This window comes from Carassius auratus, unplaced genomic scaffold, assembly GCF_003368295.1.
Source record: "Carassius auratus strain Wakin unplaced genomic scaffold, ASM336829v1 scaf_tig00001679, whole genome shotgun sequence".
In the NCBI taxonomy this organism is placed as follows: Eukaryota; Metazoa; Chordata; class Actinopteri; order Cypriniformes; family Cyprinidae; genus Carassius; species Carassius auratus.
The window spans coordinates 309,529-327,138 of record NW_020523380.1 but is presented as its reverse complement, the minus strand read 5'-3'; the positions used below and the strand labels follow the sequence as shown (position 1 = coordinate 327,138).

At 35.2% G+C, this 17,610-nt stretch overlaps 2 protein-coding genes across 2 annotated transcripts; one reads left to right on the top strand and one right to left on the bottom strand.

Moving 5' to 3' along the window:
• The first annotated feature begins 153 nt into the window (after window positions 1–153).
• Window positions 154–10,363, top strand: LOC113069498 (long-chain-fatty-acid--CoA ligase 5-like). The gene is made up of 21 exons (XM_026242624.1): window positions 154–265; window positions 1,140–1,307; window positions 1,464–1,572; window positions 1,741–1,805; window positions 1,895–1,996; window positions 2,291–2,390; window positions 4,421–4,599; window positions 4,689–4,721; window positions 4,794–4,845; window positions 4,985–5,058; window positions 5,152–5,229; window positions 5,397–5,531; window positions 6,369–6,503; window positions 6,607–6,702; window positions 6,900–6,972; window positions 7,053–7,141; window positions 7,216–7,332; window positions 8,090–8,233; window positions 8,328–8,429; window positions 8,570–8,641; window positions 9,821–10,363. Exons 2-21 carry the CDS (start codon window positions 1,152–1,154, stop codon window positions 9,953–9,955), a joined length of 2,046 nt encoding a protein of 681 aa, XP_026098409.1. The 5' UTR covers window positions 154–265; window positions 1,140–1,151; the 3' UTR covers window positions 9,956–10,363.
• Window positions 10,163–17,602, bottom strand: LOC113069499 (palmitoyltransferase ZDHHC6-like). The gene is made up of 11 exons (XM_026242625.1): window positions 17,409–17,602; window positions 15,378–15,903; window positions 14,786–14,877; window positions 14,104–14,263; window positions 13,712–13,873; window positions 13,535–13,588; window positions 12,163–12,330; window positions 12,006–12,047; window positions 11,775–11,920; window positions 11,112–11,158; window positions 10,163–11,021 (listed from the first exon to the last, which is right to left on the bottom strand). Exons 2-11 carry the CDS (start codon window positions 15,642–15,644, stop codon window positions 10,921–10,923), a joined length of 1,239 nt encoding a protein of 412 aa, XP_026098410.1. The 5' UTR covers window positions 15,645–15,903; window positions 17,409–17,602; the 3' UTR covers window positions 10,163–10,920.
• Between the last annotated feature and the right edge of the window lie 8 nt (window positions 17,603–17,610).

The window sequence follows — 17,610 nt, the reverse complement described above, 5'->3', positions numbered from 1 at the left end:
CTTGTGTAACACACATTTACTTTACAGGATTGAGCTGTATAGCCATGATTCTGATTATGTTCAGTCATTTGTATTATCAGGGAACTGATAGCAGGAATTGGTTCAAAGGTCACTTATGTGCTTGTTTTATTGGTCCTGAGACCATGTCTTCCTTCTCAGTCTTCTTGTAGCTTCAGCAAACCTGTGAAAAGGACTGTCTCACAGGACTTTTTGTCTTCCAGTTCCATCCCCTGACGGACAAACCGGACTCCTGCAGGTTATCCAGGTACTTGCTTCTAAAAATCTTTATCTGTTTAATTTCATATCCATATACCAATACATATAAAACATAACATTAGGCATAACACTAAACAGTTAAATTAGGATGCTGAAATAAATGTGCATTTATTGTCATGCATGTTTAAAACAAAAAACAGCATGGACTATGTTTTGCATACAAATAGGCCTTGTGTCCATAAAGGAAGTTGAATTCATATATCCTTTATGAGAATTATCTTGTCTTTATCTTGTGACTTGAATCAGATGTTTTTAACAATGAGGTGTTCTGATCAATAAATAAAATAGGCTATGCTCAAATACATGCATAAAATATATTATACTGTATACTATTTATTTAATATTATTATGTAAGAAATTATAAAAGAACATTTCTTACTACTTATTAGAAAGGTTAGTGGATGCTCTGGAAGCTGAAAATGGTATTATCACCTTTGCTAGACGACATTGGCCTCCATAAATAGATAATGTAATCAAATCCAATAGCATAGTGGTGTTGAAGGATAACACCGGGAAGACAGGAGAATGTTAAGAAGGAGTTTCACTGAAAAAAAAAGCATAATTGTGAGACATATTATATTTTTCTAAATTGGACAGTACTGTGCTCTTCAACCTTTGAATGAACTTATGGACTCTAACCTTCACCCCCAAAGGTCATACTGATGTATGTCTCCATCAATACCTTCTAATCAGTGCAGTGTCAAAACAGCACTAATTACAGGGACCTTGAACTTCCTGTTTATTTACCTATATAGATATGACCACATAAATGTAAATTAAAATACTATGTTATGCACGAAACTGACCCTTCATGTTATTCCAAAAAAAAAAAAAAAAAAAATCAATATTGTTTAATTTTTCAGATCTTGTGCATTATGGAATTTTTGTTCGAGTTCCTGTTTACCCCGCTTTCCACTTCGGGACTGGTGTTTCTGTTTAGTCTCGCCGCTGTAGCTCTGGTCCATCTCAACACCAGGCCTAAACCATTGCATCCACCCACAGACCTCAACCAACAGACTGTGGGCGTAGCAGTAAGTGTGATCTTTTGTCAGCTGTACCCAGTATAGTTTATTATGTTATAAATCAACAATATGTCTTCATGAGGTTCTTGTGCATAATTTTATATGGTTCTAAATGTCTTTTAGTACTTCAGTGGTTTAATATTACTTATAAATATTTATTTACAGGGTGGCGCTAGAAAAACAACACTCCTGAAAGATGACAACTTGATCTCGTACTTATATGAGGATGCCCAAACTCTATATGACGTTTTTCAAAGAGGGCTACGCGTCTCAGGTGAGAGGTCACAAGGTCAACATTTTACATCAGCACGAAATGCTGAGATTCTTTTGCAATGAAATCAAGTCCTATTTTCATGCTAGCTGTGCTAGTTCACATCTCTGGTGCATCTAATCTTTAGTCACACATGATTAGTCTGTGAGATATTTGATCTGTATCATGCAGGAAATGGACCGTGCTTGGGATACAGAAAGAAGCGGCAACCTTATCAATGGCTTAAATACAAACAGGTATTTGTGCCAACCACAAACATCATTTTGAACTCAAAAGTGAGGACAGCTGAGGTCTCTGCTTCAATGCTTGCCTCTGGTTGTCTCAGGTTTCAGACAGAGCTGAATTCTTGGGGTCCGGACTTATCCATCGCGGCCAGAAGCCATCGCAAGAATCATTTATTGGCATCTTCGCCCAGAACCGGCCAGAGGTGACATAAATAAGTCTGCAAAAGGATCAAAATCGATTCTGATATATCAGTCTTATTTTCTTACAAAAAATATCTAAACATTCTTTAAACATGATAAAAATGGCTGAAAATATTAAGGCTTGTTACTTTTTTTCTTCCTGTTTTGAGATAAACATAATAGCATTTATTGTTATTTATGCATTAAACAACTCAAAACATATGTGGCAAAAATATGCCCAATAACACAAGGCTATTTAAATATCCTATCCCAGTGTACTATACATAAACTAACCTCTCTCTTCTCTCTCTTTTCAGTGGATTATCGCTGAACTGGCCTGCTATACCTATTCCATGGTGGCAGTGCCTCTTTACGACACCTTGGGACCTGAGGCTCTTGTGTTCATCATTAATAGAGGTACTTAAGCCTGCATGCTTGCTTGCTTCATTAGAGGTGTTGGTCAGAGCAGCTTTAGTTATCACACCTGCTGAACTCTGCTGACTTATAATCCTTCAGAAGATGATGACTTTATTGTTTTAGTGACCTCGGTGACCTTGCTATTCTACCTCCAGAGTTCAAGCTGCTTTGCTTACCTTCCCGTAATTGTGTAACTCTCTTTCTGTTTCTCTAATTAATGACTGATATTATCATTTTTTTGTTGTTGTTGTTGGAATACTTCTCCTTTGGTAGTTTAATATGCTGAGACTACTGTAAGCCATTCTTAGGTTCATTTTGAGAAAATACTGAGTCTCCATGGAGCAGAGGTATTAAAATATAGCCGTGTTTGTTTCAATGATACCACACCTCACTTCTGCTTCAGCCAATAAGATGAGTTTGGGGCGGGACTTTCTGTTTAATGGAAGGTTGGGGATGTTTGGGAAAACCTACCTGAAACCATTTCGAGCTCCATTTGGGAACACTAGTTGCAAATTATCATTTATAATTTAATCATTATTTAGAATATTGCTATTTCATTGCTGCATGCAGTATCCATTCAAAGGTTTGGGGTGGGTAGTACATTTTAATGTTTTTGAAAGGAGTCTCTTGCGCTCACCAAAGGTGCATGTATTTGATGGAAAATGCTCTAATATTGTAAAATTTGAAATTAATATTTTAATTTTTTGGTAAATATCTTTTAAAGTGTAATTTATTCCTTTTGTGGCACCTATATCATCAGATCCTTCAGAAATAAATTGAATATAGTGATTAGGTATTCAAGAAACTTGTCATGTATTCATCATTGTTGAAAACAGGCCTGTTATTGTTTTTCAGGATTATCTGAAGTATATATAGTTTAAAAGAACGGAACTGGTTTGAATTAGAATTATTTTAACTCTGTAAATATCTTTACTCTCACTTTTGATTAAATCAGCCTTGTTGAATAAATTAACCTTATTGAATAAAAGTATTCATTTCTTTTAAAGAAAGGAAATCAAACTGACTCCAAGCAGTGTAATATCTTCACCTTTATGCTTGCCATATACTGTAACTTCCTCATTTAAAGGTACAATTTTTGTTAAATATTTGTTAAATATTTGCAGTAAAATATCCAAAAACCACTAGGCTAGTGTTTTATATTTTGTCCAGCTGATCACTAGCAATATCTCTAATGTTTTCAACTACTTGTAAATCATGAGAAAATTCCCATTCTAAACAGTGACACGGGGCAGTGCAGTCGCCATGTCAATGACGTCAGTTACCCTTTGTTACCGCCTTTACTGATGTAGAAACCACATGACAGCAGTGTCATGGACAAATGCGGAATAGTGTCTAGTGTCCAGCAAATAACTAGCTTGCTTCAAGCAGTTCCTTATTTACTTTTTCCTGCACGTTATGCAAGGGATTGGTGGATTGTGTTACTTATTTATGGAACATAATTACTGTTTACCGTCTGCCGCTGGTTCTGTCAACAAGGACAGCTCCCGTAGACTTGTGTTTTACTCGACAGGTGAGTTGTTTTGATTCGTATCTTTACAGAAAACATATGCTATTATAACGACCAACAAGATTAGTATTATGGTGCATACATGCCAAACGCGGGGCATCGCGTCTCTAGACCTGCGCGAGGAGCATCTGATCCATAGTCTGATTGCGTCTTTGCATTGACTTTGTATGTAATATACTCGCGCAAATCGTTGAACTCGCATTTGAAAATTATGACATCAAGCACAACATTTATAAAGTTTTTTTTAAATCCATGATTTATCTTTCCGTCTGATTGATGGCCTTCAGCAGTTGGGTAGAAGACAACAAATCCCATCATCCCACGCTCCTTCTTAGCGTCATCAAACCACACATTTGTTATTGTTTTGGTAGTGCACCCTCTCATGGCAAGTCCTACAACCTGTACCTTTAACATATTTAATTTAAGGTATTATTTAGTATTAACACCACAAGTGATTTTGTGCTACTCTTATTGGACCTTTTTTTTTTTTTTATCTGTGCAGCAAAGATATCTACGGTGATATGCGATAAGCAGGATAAGGCAGAAACGCTGCTGGATAACTGTGAGAAAAACCTCACACCTGTTTTGAAAACCATCATTCTCATGGACCCCTATGATTCTGCATTGATTGATAGAGGCTCTAAGAGCGGTGTGGAAGTCCTGCCCCTGAAAGATGTAGAGGTACGCTGACAGCGCTATCTGATAAGTAATAAATAATAAAACAATAATACAAAATATTAAAGGCTCTGAACGTTTGTGTGCTTTTTTAGGCCTTGGGAAAGAGCAACCATCAGAAGCCTGTTGTGAGTAATTGGTTAATTATGAATTGGAATGTTTTTTTAACAAATTGTATTTATCAATGTATTTTTTTCCAGCCACCAAAACCAGAAGACCTAAGTATTGTTTGTTTTACCAGTGGGACCACAGGTAAGTGTGATGTAATCTATTCTATTCTGCTTCAAGACCTAAAAAAAACCCCCTGCTATTTGTGCAGCCAATTCTGCGCCACCTCAAGTGAATACTGTGGTGTGTTCTATGAGCTTTAATTCGGTATTATCTGCTTCAGGGGATCCAAAGGGAGCCATGCTGACCCATGAAAATGTGGTTGCAGATGCAGCCGGCGTGGTTAAGACGTTTGAGGTGCTGTATGTGTGATGGCTACATGATTTCTACAAAGTCTCTATGGGTGTGTAGATTTTTAATGCTGGATGCCAAACCGATGTTTTTCTTCAGAGCGTCTTTGTGCCCGTTCCATCCGACGTGTCCATCTCGTTTTTGCCTCTGGCGCACATGTTTGAAAGAGTTGTACAGGCAAGGCGCTTTTTCATATCCGATGCTCGCCATCATCTTTAATGAAACATTGCTGAAGGCCTTTCAAATTTTCAGTGTCATGTACTCAAATCTTTTATAAATCACATTTCTTTTACAGAAGAAGAACACTGAAGCCATGCTTGTTTGTTCTTCTTCATGTGTATCAGACAGTGCTGTACAGTGTCGGGGGAAGAGTCGGGTTTTTCCAAGGTGATATCAGACTTCTACCAGACGACATGAAAGCCTTGCAGCCTACTGTATTCCCAGTGGTTCCTCGTCTTCTGAATCGTGTTTACGACAAGGTATGAAACTACACACAGTCACTTTTTGGGGCCGTTCCCTGATTCACATGGCTTGTTGTCATTTTTTATAGATGGGCGTCTATGCATTCTCTAAATAGTGCGTGTATGTAATGATAAAGGTAAGATTTAGACAAAATATATATATTTTGTTTATATACAACAAGCAATGTTCTCTCTAGAATGAATGCGGAATAGCAACACTTTCAGTCTGTGAGGGTTTTTTAGCATTAGTTGCGGATAATTTTTAGTGGCGCTTTCTGTATTTTACATTAAAACCAGTAGGTAACGACAAGTGACCGTCAAGTGACTTATCAATTGACTATATTTATTAAACCTAATAGTTCATTAGGAATTAAAATAGTATTTTTCTTTACAAGTGAGTCATTGAATTGTTAATTCAACCGGTTTGTTCAAAAACAGTGATTTATTCAAGGATAAGACACCACTATGGTGCGTTGCTCTGATGCTTGATTATGTTGTGCCTGGGAATAACTGGGAATATGTTTGTCTAAATTAATTAATTCTAACTTCTTGTTTGTTATAATTTATAATTATCTGAATCAGCACATCTGTGATTACCTTGCGGTACTCGGATAAGTGGGTGGAGTTACAAACCACAGTAGTAATATAAACCAACCAATTAACAAAATATTCTGTAGCTCATCATTTGTCACAGAATCTTATATGAAAGAGGTTATATTCACATCCATAGAATAAACATGTGGGATGAGTTACCCACCAACACTTACGAGTTTGTTAAATATATAGTTACACACAGAGCACAAATGAATAGCTCTATAAGCCTTTTGTTGTTGTCTGCTTTCTGCTGCCTTCCAGGTTCATAGCGGTGCCCATTCTCCATTTAAGAAATGGCTTCTGAACTTTGCCATTGCGCAGAAATGTGCAGAGGTCAAGCAGGGCATTATCAGGAATGACAGCATATGGGACAAACTTATCTTTCACAAAGTGCAGGTATCCCCAACAGACCATGATGGGAGGGTTTTTGTAATTGTTGGGGAAGAGTGGTGCATCTGTGAGGAATGGCTCTGGAAAAGATTTGAATTGTCTGCTGCAGGAATCTCTGGGGGGCCGAGTGAGGGTGATGGTGACGGGGGCTGCTCCCATTTCTCCAACTGTGCTCACTTTTCTCCGTGCAAGTCTTGGGTGCCAGGTAAGGGGTGAAGAAATGGGAGTATAACACCAACATTTATTAAATATATTGTATATTGCTTCTGTTCTGTTTTGACAATGTGATGCTTTACTTTGTACTTTATAAACATGCCCACTGTCAAAGCAGGGTGTGTATGTGTATTGATCTGGTGTCACAGTGACCCAGTGCTGACCCCTTTATCATTGGCCTACTTCTAGATATTCGAGGCATATGGCCAGACAGAGTGCACTGCGGCTTGTTCTTTCACCATACCGGGAGACTGGCATACTGGTGGGTTCCTGTAACTGAAAATCTGTTTTTGTGTGTGTGTTAAACAACACTTAACACTTATTTTATACTGTTGATTTCAGGCCATGTTGGAGTTCCTGTTCCATGTAATATTGTAAAACTTGTTGATGTGGAGGAAATGAATTACTTTGCATCCAACGGTGAAGGAGAGGTAATGGAACATCATTTTATAAACTGTGTATCAGAATGTTATTGAAATTTCTTAGCTTCTGTGTTTCATTTTAGGTTTGTGTCAAAGGGAAGAATGTGTTTCGTGGATATCTCAATGACCCAGAAAAGACAGCAGAGGCTTTGGACAAAGATGGATGGCTGCACACTGGAGATATCGGCAAATGGCTGCCTGTGAGATTCCTTGTTTATAATGAAATATGACAATAATTTACATTTGAATTTATTTTTTAGTATTGTCTTTCTTTAATAATGCACCTTACAAGGAAGGAAATGTATAAGCCTATTCTGTTGTGATATCAGCAGTCAGCCAAGGACCCAAAATCACAAAACTCAAAGCTGAATACATTAGGTACATGATATTTAACTCCAACATGAGTAAGAGGCTTAATCTCCTTTTGTTTAAAAAATTTAATGGTAATAAAATCCAAGAAACAAGCCAATGACCCTATTTTCCCCAGAATGCACCATTCAAATGTTTGGGTTGGGTCAGCAGGAATTTTTATTTTTAAAGAAATCAATACTTTTATGCAGCAAAAATGCTTTAAATTTATCAAAAGTAACAGTAGAGGCATGCATAATGTTTCAAAATATTTCTATAAGATTTCATGGTTTCCACAAAATATTAAGCATCACAACTTTTCAAGTGTGATAATGTTTCATGAGCACCAAATCAACATATTAGACTGATTTCTGAAGGATCATGTGAGACTGAAGACTGGAGTAATGGCTTCAGAAATTTCAGCTTTGCCATCACAGAATAAATGACATTTAAAAAAAATTCCAAATAGAAAACATTTAGTTTAAATTGTAATAATATTTCTAATTTTTACAGTATTTTAGACCAAATAAATGCAGCCTTAGTGAGCATAAGAAACGTCTATGAAAAGAAGAAAGTTATGAAAGTTATATATTGTGTTCAATTTACCAGAGTGGAGTGCTGAAGATCATCGACAGGAAGAAAAACATCTTCAAACTGGCTCAAGGTGAATACATTGCACCAGAAAAGATCGAAAACGTTTACATTCGGAGCGCTCCAGTCGCCCAAGTGTTTGTGCATGGTGACAGTTTACAGGTGAAATTAATATGAATTCCTTTATATTTCTGATGATAACATTTTAAATAGTTTATTATTATGTAACCTAATATTTTAAATTGAATGCATCCAGTCCTCTTTAGTGGCCATAGTGGTGCCAGACTTTGAAGTATTGCCAAGTTTGGCAGAAAAACTGGGAGTGAAAGGTTCACTAGAGGAGCTTTGTAAAAACCAGGTATGCTGTATTTACATACCTTACCTTTGAAAATACGTGCATGCAACCCTTCGGAAAAATTCACTCTGAAGGATGTCTGCTAGTTTACTTGTGTGACATTTACAAAATAGTTACTTATTAAGCTTTGCTCAATTTTGTAGGAAATCAAGAAAGCAATCATCTCTGACCTTAACAAGCTGGGGCGTGAAGCAGGGCTGAAGTCATTCGAACAAGTAAGCACTTTTATGATCCAATAGGCTATTATTAGCATAGGGGTGTAACAATTCACTCACGATTCAATTTGATTCAATATTTTGATTTCAAAAATCAGATTTAAGACATATTATAAATTAAACGTGTCCTTTTATTATTGCTTGGACAAAATGTTGCATGTTTCTTTGTGAAACTGTAATATTACATTATTATAATATACTAATATAGCACTTGCATATTATTGCTCTTTTGTTGGTTTTGTTGTCGCTTCTATGGATAAAAGCATCTGCTAAATGACAAAATTTAAATATAATGTAAATGTAAATAAGAAACATTAAATTGTAAATCTAAAGTAAAAAAAAGCCCCAAATCAAATAAATAAATAACTCAAATAAAATAAATATCTTCATATAAACAAACTAAGGCTCTGTCTGTGCACTTTCCATTAAAAATTAGATGCAACCACTGCATTTTAATCATGATCCAAACAAAGATGCTGCATAGATGCAACATGAGAAGTTTTTAATCTAAATTATAGAATTTCAAAAGCAGAATGGTTTGACTTTAGTTTTGTGAAACTATATATAAAAATCTCTGCATGAAACGGAAACAGCAGACTAGCTCAACGAGACGCAGATTCACGCTCTGCCAGCAGGTGGCACTTAAAGTGTTTCCTTGGTTTCTGCTTTAAACAAAACACTTATGAACATGAATTATACTGAGGAAGATTAAAATACCATCTAAACTTTTATAAAGATAGTAAGTTCCCCTCAGACATGCATTCATATAAACTCCTAACGTTACCCCTAATTGAATCGCAATTTGTTTGGCATCTCAACCTGAATCGATTTACAACCGGCTCGCCGTTAATCGTTACATCCCTAAAATTAAAATTAATAAATGAAAATCTGTTGAAAATGGATCCTTGACAGTGAATGGGTGCTGTCAGCATTCCAAACAACGGATAAAAACGTTGCAATAATCCACAACTCCATCTGATCAATAAATGTCTTGTGAAGCAAAAAGCTACGTTTTTGTAATCCATCAGGACTGAAGATATATGCACAGATCAAGCACCGTTTACAAGTGAAACCAAAATTATAACAAACAAAAAAAATTAGTCGTTGGATTTTGATGCATTGTGTTGTTTTATTTTCATTTAATTGAACGTCTACTATATTTTATGTTCTCTTTTCAAGGTAAAAGACCTGTACCTCCATCCGGACATGTTCACTATAGAAAACGGTCTCCTCACTCCAACCCTGAAAGCCAAACGGGCAGATCTCACAAAATTCTTTAAAGTTCAGATTGAGAGTCTTTATGCTAACATGTAGTGGATTAAAAAATGCTGAGGATAGCCTGCGGTGTGACCATGTATTTATGAGTGCTGTTTGTGTCATGATGTTTTTCTATATTTGCTCAAAGATTAAATATTTTGTAAGCACTGTATCAGCCTTAACTGAAAGCATCTGTGCCCAAGAGACTCTCATTGTCAGTCATAAAGACACAAATGGATATATTATTGAAAAACAAATGTACGAACAGCTTTTAAAGATTTAATGAATACCAAAGAATGTACTTTTTTTTTTTTTTGTCCCAAGCAAGAAAATGTAAAACATTAATGCCAATACATCAATTAAAAAAAACAACAACAATTATGTTTACATAGGTGCTTTGTTGAGTAGAAACGAATTTTGTGGTTGCTTTCCATTAAAAAATACGAAGAAAATTAAATTAGGAAATTACTATACAGATCACGGCTGATTATTTGTCTCTGAGAACTTCAGCGAGGTTGACATCAGTTTTACAAAAAAGTAAGCCGTCAAAAATAAAACCGAATTGTCGTTTCATTTATATAAACAATTCAGACAATTTGCACGACAAAGACCTTGGTACAACTGGAAAAAGCTTTGCATAATCAGTTTGGGCATCAATAAACAAGAGAGAGCAAGCGAGTAAGAGAAAGGCAAGAAGAAGAAATAAGTTTCAAGTAGACATCTTAATAACCCCTTTTAAAGAATATGCTGCCACATGCCCCAATCCCATTTTAACAAACCCCTTTTTCGTTCTTATCTGACAGTTTCTCTGGCAGCTGCTCTTTGGAAATGAAACGCTATTAAGTAATGCAAGTTAATAACTTTGAGGCATCTGTCACTATCAGTTTGCTTCAACACTTAGCGCTGGTGCCATTGAACAGCTTTACAAAAGTATCAGAAAGAAATGTGCATCTCAGCAGGGTTCAGGCCCTAATATTAGGTCCTCTTTTTAAAGCGAGCTCTGAAATATCTAGAGTTCTGTATCATTGCTCTTTCTTTTCTTCACTTGCCGAATTATTCGCCGAGTCATAATGACACTTTTCAACACAGCGCCGCGGAAACCATCCTCTAATTCGACCTCCAACTATAGAAAGAGATATGATTTTAAACATCAGATTTATGCAACTTTAATAATTACTGAATTTGATCATGTACAGCATACTGGAAACTTTACCATTAGCCTGTTCCTCATTCAAAACTTTGTCTCCATACATCCACCACCTGTTAATTAAAAAGAAAATTTTTCCCTCCTAAACATCAGTACGTAAAAATGATATATTACTGTACAATTGTTTGGGGTCAGTAAGATTAAAAAAAGAAATGCTTAATGTTCATCAAAGTACATCATACAGTAAAAACAGTATTATTTTGAAATATTATCACAATTTAAGATAACTTTTTTTATCTTAATATGTTGTACTTTTTTTTTTATTCCTGTGATGCCAAAGCTGAATTTTTTTTTAGCAGTCTTTACTCCATTATTTTTGATCTTTAAGAAATCATTTTTATATTCTGATTTCCTGCTTAAGAAACATATTTTATTATATATATATATATATATATATATATATATATATATATATATATATATATATATATATATATATATTTTTTTTTTTTTTTTTTTTTTTTTTTTGTGGAAACAGTGGTACATTTTTTTGGGATTCTCTGATAAACACAAAGTTCATTTATTTGAAACATAACTTTCTGTAACATGTCTTTACTCTTTGATCCATTTTTATGCTTCCTTGCTGAACATCATAATTTATTTTGTTAGAAATAAGTCTTACTGACCCCAAACATTATATTATATTATATGCTAAAAGAGATGACTCACTTTGTTCCTCTTGTAGCAAAGATGGTCTCCCCCTTTGTGAGTTTGATCCTGGGTTCCTCTGTACAAGGTGTTCTGAAGAAAGTGTTTAGTCCCTTTCCCAAAGGGCAACAAGCGCCATTGTAGTCCTCCACCACTCTGTACTCCACCTGTTTAAATAGAGGGACACCATTGTGTCAGTCCTTTGGTAAATACTGTCCTCTAGTGTTTAAAAGTGATGAAGGCAATACTCACACTCCTCTGACGTTTATCATGTTTTTGCTTCAGCTGCTCAATCTGAATAAACAGGAACCAAATGTATCATTACAAACTGAGCTACAGAGCTGTATTAGACTGAAATATAATACCTAGAGAATGATCTTTTATACGTATTATTATGTTGAATACATACGGTTAGAGTGTACTGGTTACACTTCTCATGAACAGGCCATTCGATTCCATCTCCTATGGGGGTCCCGGACCAGGTGAACACCTGCTTGAAGTTCTCCCATCGACTGCCCAGATCATAGGGGAAGATGAAGTCTTCACCTGTTTGGTAGTACTGGATTCTGTCTTTGGCCTGGGAACACAGATATTATTGCTTTAACGTAATAATAATATTATCAACATGACTTACTGAATTCAGAGGTGGTCTTTTGTTCTATGCGTCCATAAGGTCTCATCTAGCCACAAAGACCCAATAAATACAACATTGTTGTGTAATTTATATTTACACTGTACATGTGCATTTGTAGAGTCAACATGCATTTTTTTAACTATTTTAACCTACTATATAAACTAAATTTTGCAATTATTTATGTAATTAGTATTACTTTATTAAGTTTAATACTGTATAACTTAAATATTACACACACATTATTTTTTCAAAATTAATGTTTTAATGCAGGACAATTCATTTCAGTAACAATTCAAGGGAATTTCGAAATGTCAAAAACACTTTATTTTAAGGTGTCCTTGTTACAGTGTAACTATACATATAAGTACTGCGTAATATTAATTAACTGCATGTACTTACTATATGGTTAGGATTACAATTTGAGTTATTAGGATTAGTTGCATGTAATTATGCATAATTTATTATTATTATAATAGTAAGTGCATGTAACGTTTAACAACGACACCTTAAAATAAAGTGTTACCCAAAATTATTTAAACATAAATTCTGAATGGCTACATAACTCTCTAAAATGTGGAAAGAAATTAATACTTTTATTGATCATTTATGCACTAAAGACTTTTAAAATCTTAAACGATTTCAAATAAATGGTGTTCTTTTGAACTTTTATTCATCAAAGAATCTTGAAAAAAGTATTATTAAATATTAAAATCTAAATATAACTGTAATAATACTTCACAAAATTACAGTTTTTTTATATGTATAAATGCTGTCTAGGTGACAAAACCGACTTCTTTAAAAAAAATAAAAATAAAATAAAAATAATAATATTTTTTTTATATATATATATATATATATATATATATATATATATATATATATATATATATATACTTTAAATCTAAACGACCCCAAACTTTTGAACCGGAGTGTATATTGATTTCCATCTGTCTAGATCCTTGAACTTGAGGGACTGGTCAATTAAAAATACATGTTTTTAGATGTCGATGACACTAAATGTGCTCGAAGTTCAAGAAGGGCTTTAAAGGACTACTCCTGAAAGACTGTTGCTGTTTATTGGATTAGGGGAGAAATACTGGATTAGTTCACCTCATTTAGCTGATAAGCATACTGTAAACAAGCTTACTTTCTCCTCAATCCATGCTTCTATTGAGGTTTTGTTTCGTAGAATCACCTTCATCTAAAAGAAAATAACATTTCTGATTAAAATTCACTTATATAGCAGGCTATGGATTAAACAGACTTTTTTTTTTTTGTAAAAGAATTTAAAGAAGAGAAGAAAGGAAGTGCAGTCATGTCCTACCTGAATAAAAAACAACATCCCAACAGCAATAGTGGTACCCAGTGCAAGTCCCAGTGCAAAGAGAGTGGCTGCAAATGCTGCAATGCTGAAAGGCATGATGGGATGGTGGATGTGCCGAGCAGCGTTCATGTCAATCTTCACTGTGCTCCAGCCAAATGAGATCTAAAACCAAGAAAATGGGCAGCACATCAACAACGAGTAAAAAAATGCTCTGGTGCGCGAGCATTAGTCACAAAATGTACGGACATTTAAACAGAAGCTCATCTTAGCTCAGCCTAGAGTTTCCTAAAGAAATGTTTACATTTTAAATTACGCATACATTATGTGTCCGTGCAACAGCTATCGCATGTTATTCGATTTAATTAGAAGAAATAATGTGAGAAAACACTCACCCGATCATAAAGTTGAGTGTACATGGTCATGATAAATATTAGCGCGGCATGTGTGCAGCCCAGTGGAGCAAGCAGGAGGAAGCTAGTGAAGTACGCATGATTCATGTGACCACAGCAGTTGTTGATCCAGGGACAATGATGATCCATCTTCATCACACACCTGAGGGAAGAAACCGTTTTTATATTAATTATACATTTTTAATACATATAACACACAGTGGTCTGATAATAAATGAATCTGTAAAGGGATAGTTCACCTAAAATGAAATTCCATTCAAATAAAGAGTCATGATTTACACACTGAATGTTGTAGTCTACAGGTTTGAATCACCATGAACAGAATTATTATTTTTGGCTAAACTATCCCCTTTAAAGCTGAAGTCTGTAATTCATGCGCCTCTACTGTAATCAAAATATTTTTCAAAAAGATTGATCAAATAACAATAATAATCCTGCCCCAAACTGGCACCATTGGTTGAACCAAAGTTGCTGTGTTTGGCTGGTTGAGATTGCATTTTTGAAGTAAATGATGAACCTACAAATGACTTAACTGTCTTAGCATATTAAATTGGGAAGGGAAAGATACAGAGGTTTTGTTTTTTAATGACACACTTCAGCTTTAAAATGCATGCATATTAATAGAAACTAGCCTGTTTCTTTTTGTTTTTTTAAACAAATCTACCTGTTACATTTGCGACAGTGATGTGACCTAGGTGCTTTATAGCCTTGGCACAATCTACAGAACTGTAAGTACATAATATCTTGTTGATTCTCCTGTTAGAAAACACAAACAACAACATAAGTCATATTAGACATGCTGATTGCAGACACCTTTAGAAAACAGACAATATCATACAACAGACACATGCTTTAAAATATTTGCATACAGTAATGTTGGGGTAAATTTGGGGTACTTTTTTGTTGAAAAGAAATTAATACTTAATTCAGCATGGATGCATTAAATTATTTAAAAGAGACTTTTATAATATTACAAAATATTTATTTTAAATAAATGATGTTCTTCTGAACTTTTTATTCATCAAAAAATGCATCACCTTTTTTTTTTTACAAAAATGTTAATCAGCACCAAATCTTTAAATGTAATATATAATACAATTATTTTAAATTGTAATTGTAGTAATATTATAATATTGTAAAAATAATAATAATAATTTATTTTTTGACCAAATAAATGCAGCCTTAGTGAGAATAAGAAACGAATGTCAAAAACAGAAAAACTGCAACCTTATGAAAACAGCCCAAAACAGACTTACCGGTTTCCACTCCAGTGGAATGTAACCAGGGCCTACAAACATGGCATTAAAGTAGTTGTAAAGAATGAGGACAGTCCAGTTAATGAGCATGATGAAGTTGATGCTCCCTCCTGTGGTGTCCAGTGGCCAGTACCAGATGATGGAGTCCAGTATGGCCATGGAGGAGCACACGCCGATGACCGTCAGCGCGATGATCGGACCCCAGTGGAACAGCCTCTTGACCTCATGGAGGTTCTCAAACACAATTACAGCAGACAGAATATTCATTGTTTTGGCGGATTTCAGTGTCTTTAAGGCCTTCGATGCTACAGATGAGGTCGTCAGGCGTGTTGTCTATGCTTACTGCAGTGACTTAAAGAGGTCAAAGGGCATCTTTTCTGTCTTTTCCGAAACAACCAGCGATCTGCTACGTCACCAGTCACAGGGGCCAGCCGTTTCTTAGAGCTCCAGACTCTGTCAGCCTGTGGCATCCTTCTGAACTAATCCTCTGATCGCTCTATCCTCGAGCTAAAGCCAAGCCATCCATCTGAAGAGAAGAGAGGTGGGGGAAACAAGGAACATGAAAGAGAAAGACAGAATCCAAATGACTCACACAAATTTTTTTAACATGCTAACCATAATTTAAATCAAGATACCACAGTTAACTTTCATTACAATTTATTTCTGTATAACATGAAAAATTAATATGGGATCTGCATAGATCTATCTATCTATCTATCTATCTATCTATCTATCTATCTATCTATCTATCTATCTATCTATCTATCTATCTATCTATCTATCTATCTATCTATCTATCTATCTTAAAGCTGCAGTAGGTAACTTTTGACGCTCTAGCGGTTAATAAACAGAACTGCTTGCGTCTTGCGGAAGAACATCGTAGCCGGAACTACTTCTCTCTGTTTATGTCTATGAAGAATCACAAAGGTACTGGGTTACTCCGCTGCGGTATCCCCGAAGCAATCTAAAATAGTCCGAATATAAACACTTATTATAGGTGCACCCTAGTGATTTAGGACAAGCCAAAAACACGGTTTGGAAAATGGATTCATGGTGTACTCACTAATTATATACATTTTTCTACATTTTGAACACAAACAAAGTTACGGACCGCAGCTCTGATTGGTTGTTTTTTTACCGGGAGCGATGGAGTTTCTGCAAATGGCAATAGGAGCACTGGGAGGAGCCAGAGGAGCTTGATTTTTTTCACAGATTATTTGTCTCATATTCTACTGTCAGGACATAATGACAGGTTTAATAAATATGTAAAAAATATTTTTTTTTTTACAAAAGTTCCCTACAGCACCTTTAAGTGATGACATTGCAGCTACTTACACTGTAACTAATTGTCTTCACAACACAAAAATGCAATCATACTATGCTTAACCATTTGTGTCATACATCACTTGTTCTATGTCTAAATACTAAGCCCAGTTTGTTTAGTAATGTCATTATAACATAAAGCAGGTTTAAAGAGAAATCAGGACTATGCAGGGGTTAATGTTACATGTAAATTATAGTTCTTCAGTGGCTGCACCCCTTGTGTTCTCATGGCACACCCAAAAATGGATTCTATGCTCCTGTATTACATCATTCAGGTTAAACTTATTTGATATGTTTCTTATTAGCTTTGTATTGCGGATGAAGATTTCGGACATGTTCAGCACCAGAAGAAACTGAGAAACTCTCTCAAGATGTTGTCAGTCTGCATGAACTGAACCGGCTCTCTATTACTCAACATCCCGTTTAGATGATTTCAGAGTCATTTCATTCAATTTAATCCTACATATATTGCATTCAAATACTGAAGAAAACAGATTAACTGTAGAAATGAGCTTTATCTCTATAATGACCAATCCATTTGATTACAGACAATAAATCAATGACATATGCCTCGATAAAGTCTATGTTATTAATAGAGACATATATGAATTGTTGTATCTTTCATTATGATGACATCAAGATATATAGCTTTGATTACTGAAGAGACGGTTTTGAAAATGAAAAATGTATCGTTAACACCTACGTTACCTCGATTTTCCGTGGCGCGATCAGAGTCCAGGTAAAACGGACAGCCACGCTTAATATGAATCGATGAACTTGCTATTTTACGCCCGTGATATTGTCAGAAGCGAAATCTTTTTTTAAACAACAAGAGCACGATTCAGCGAGAAAGATAATACAAATACACGCGCGAATTACACCACAGCGGAACTATTTAGAGGAAGAGCTC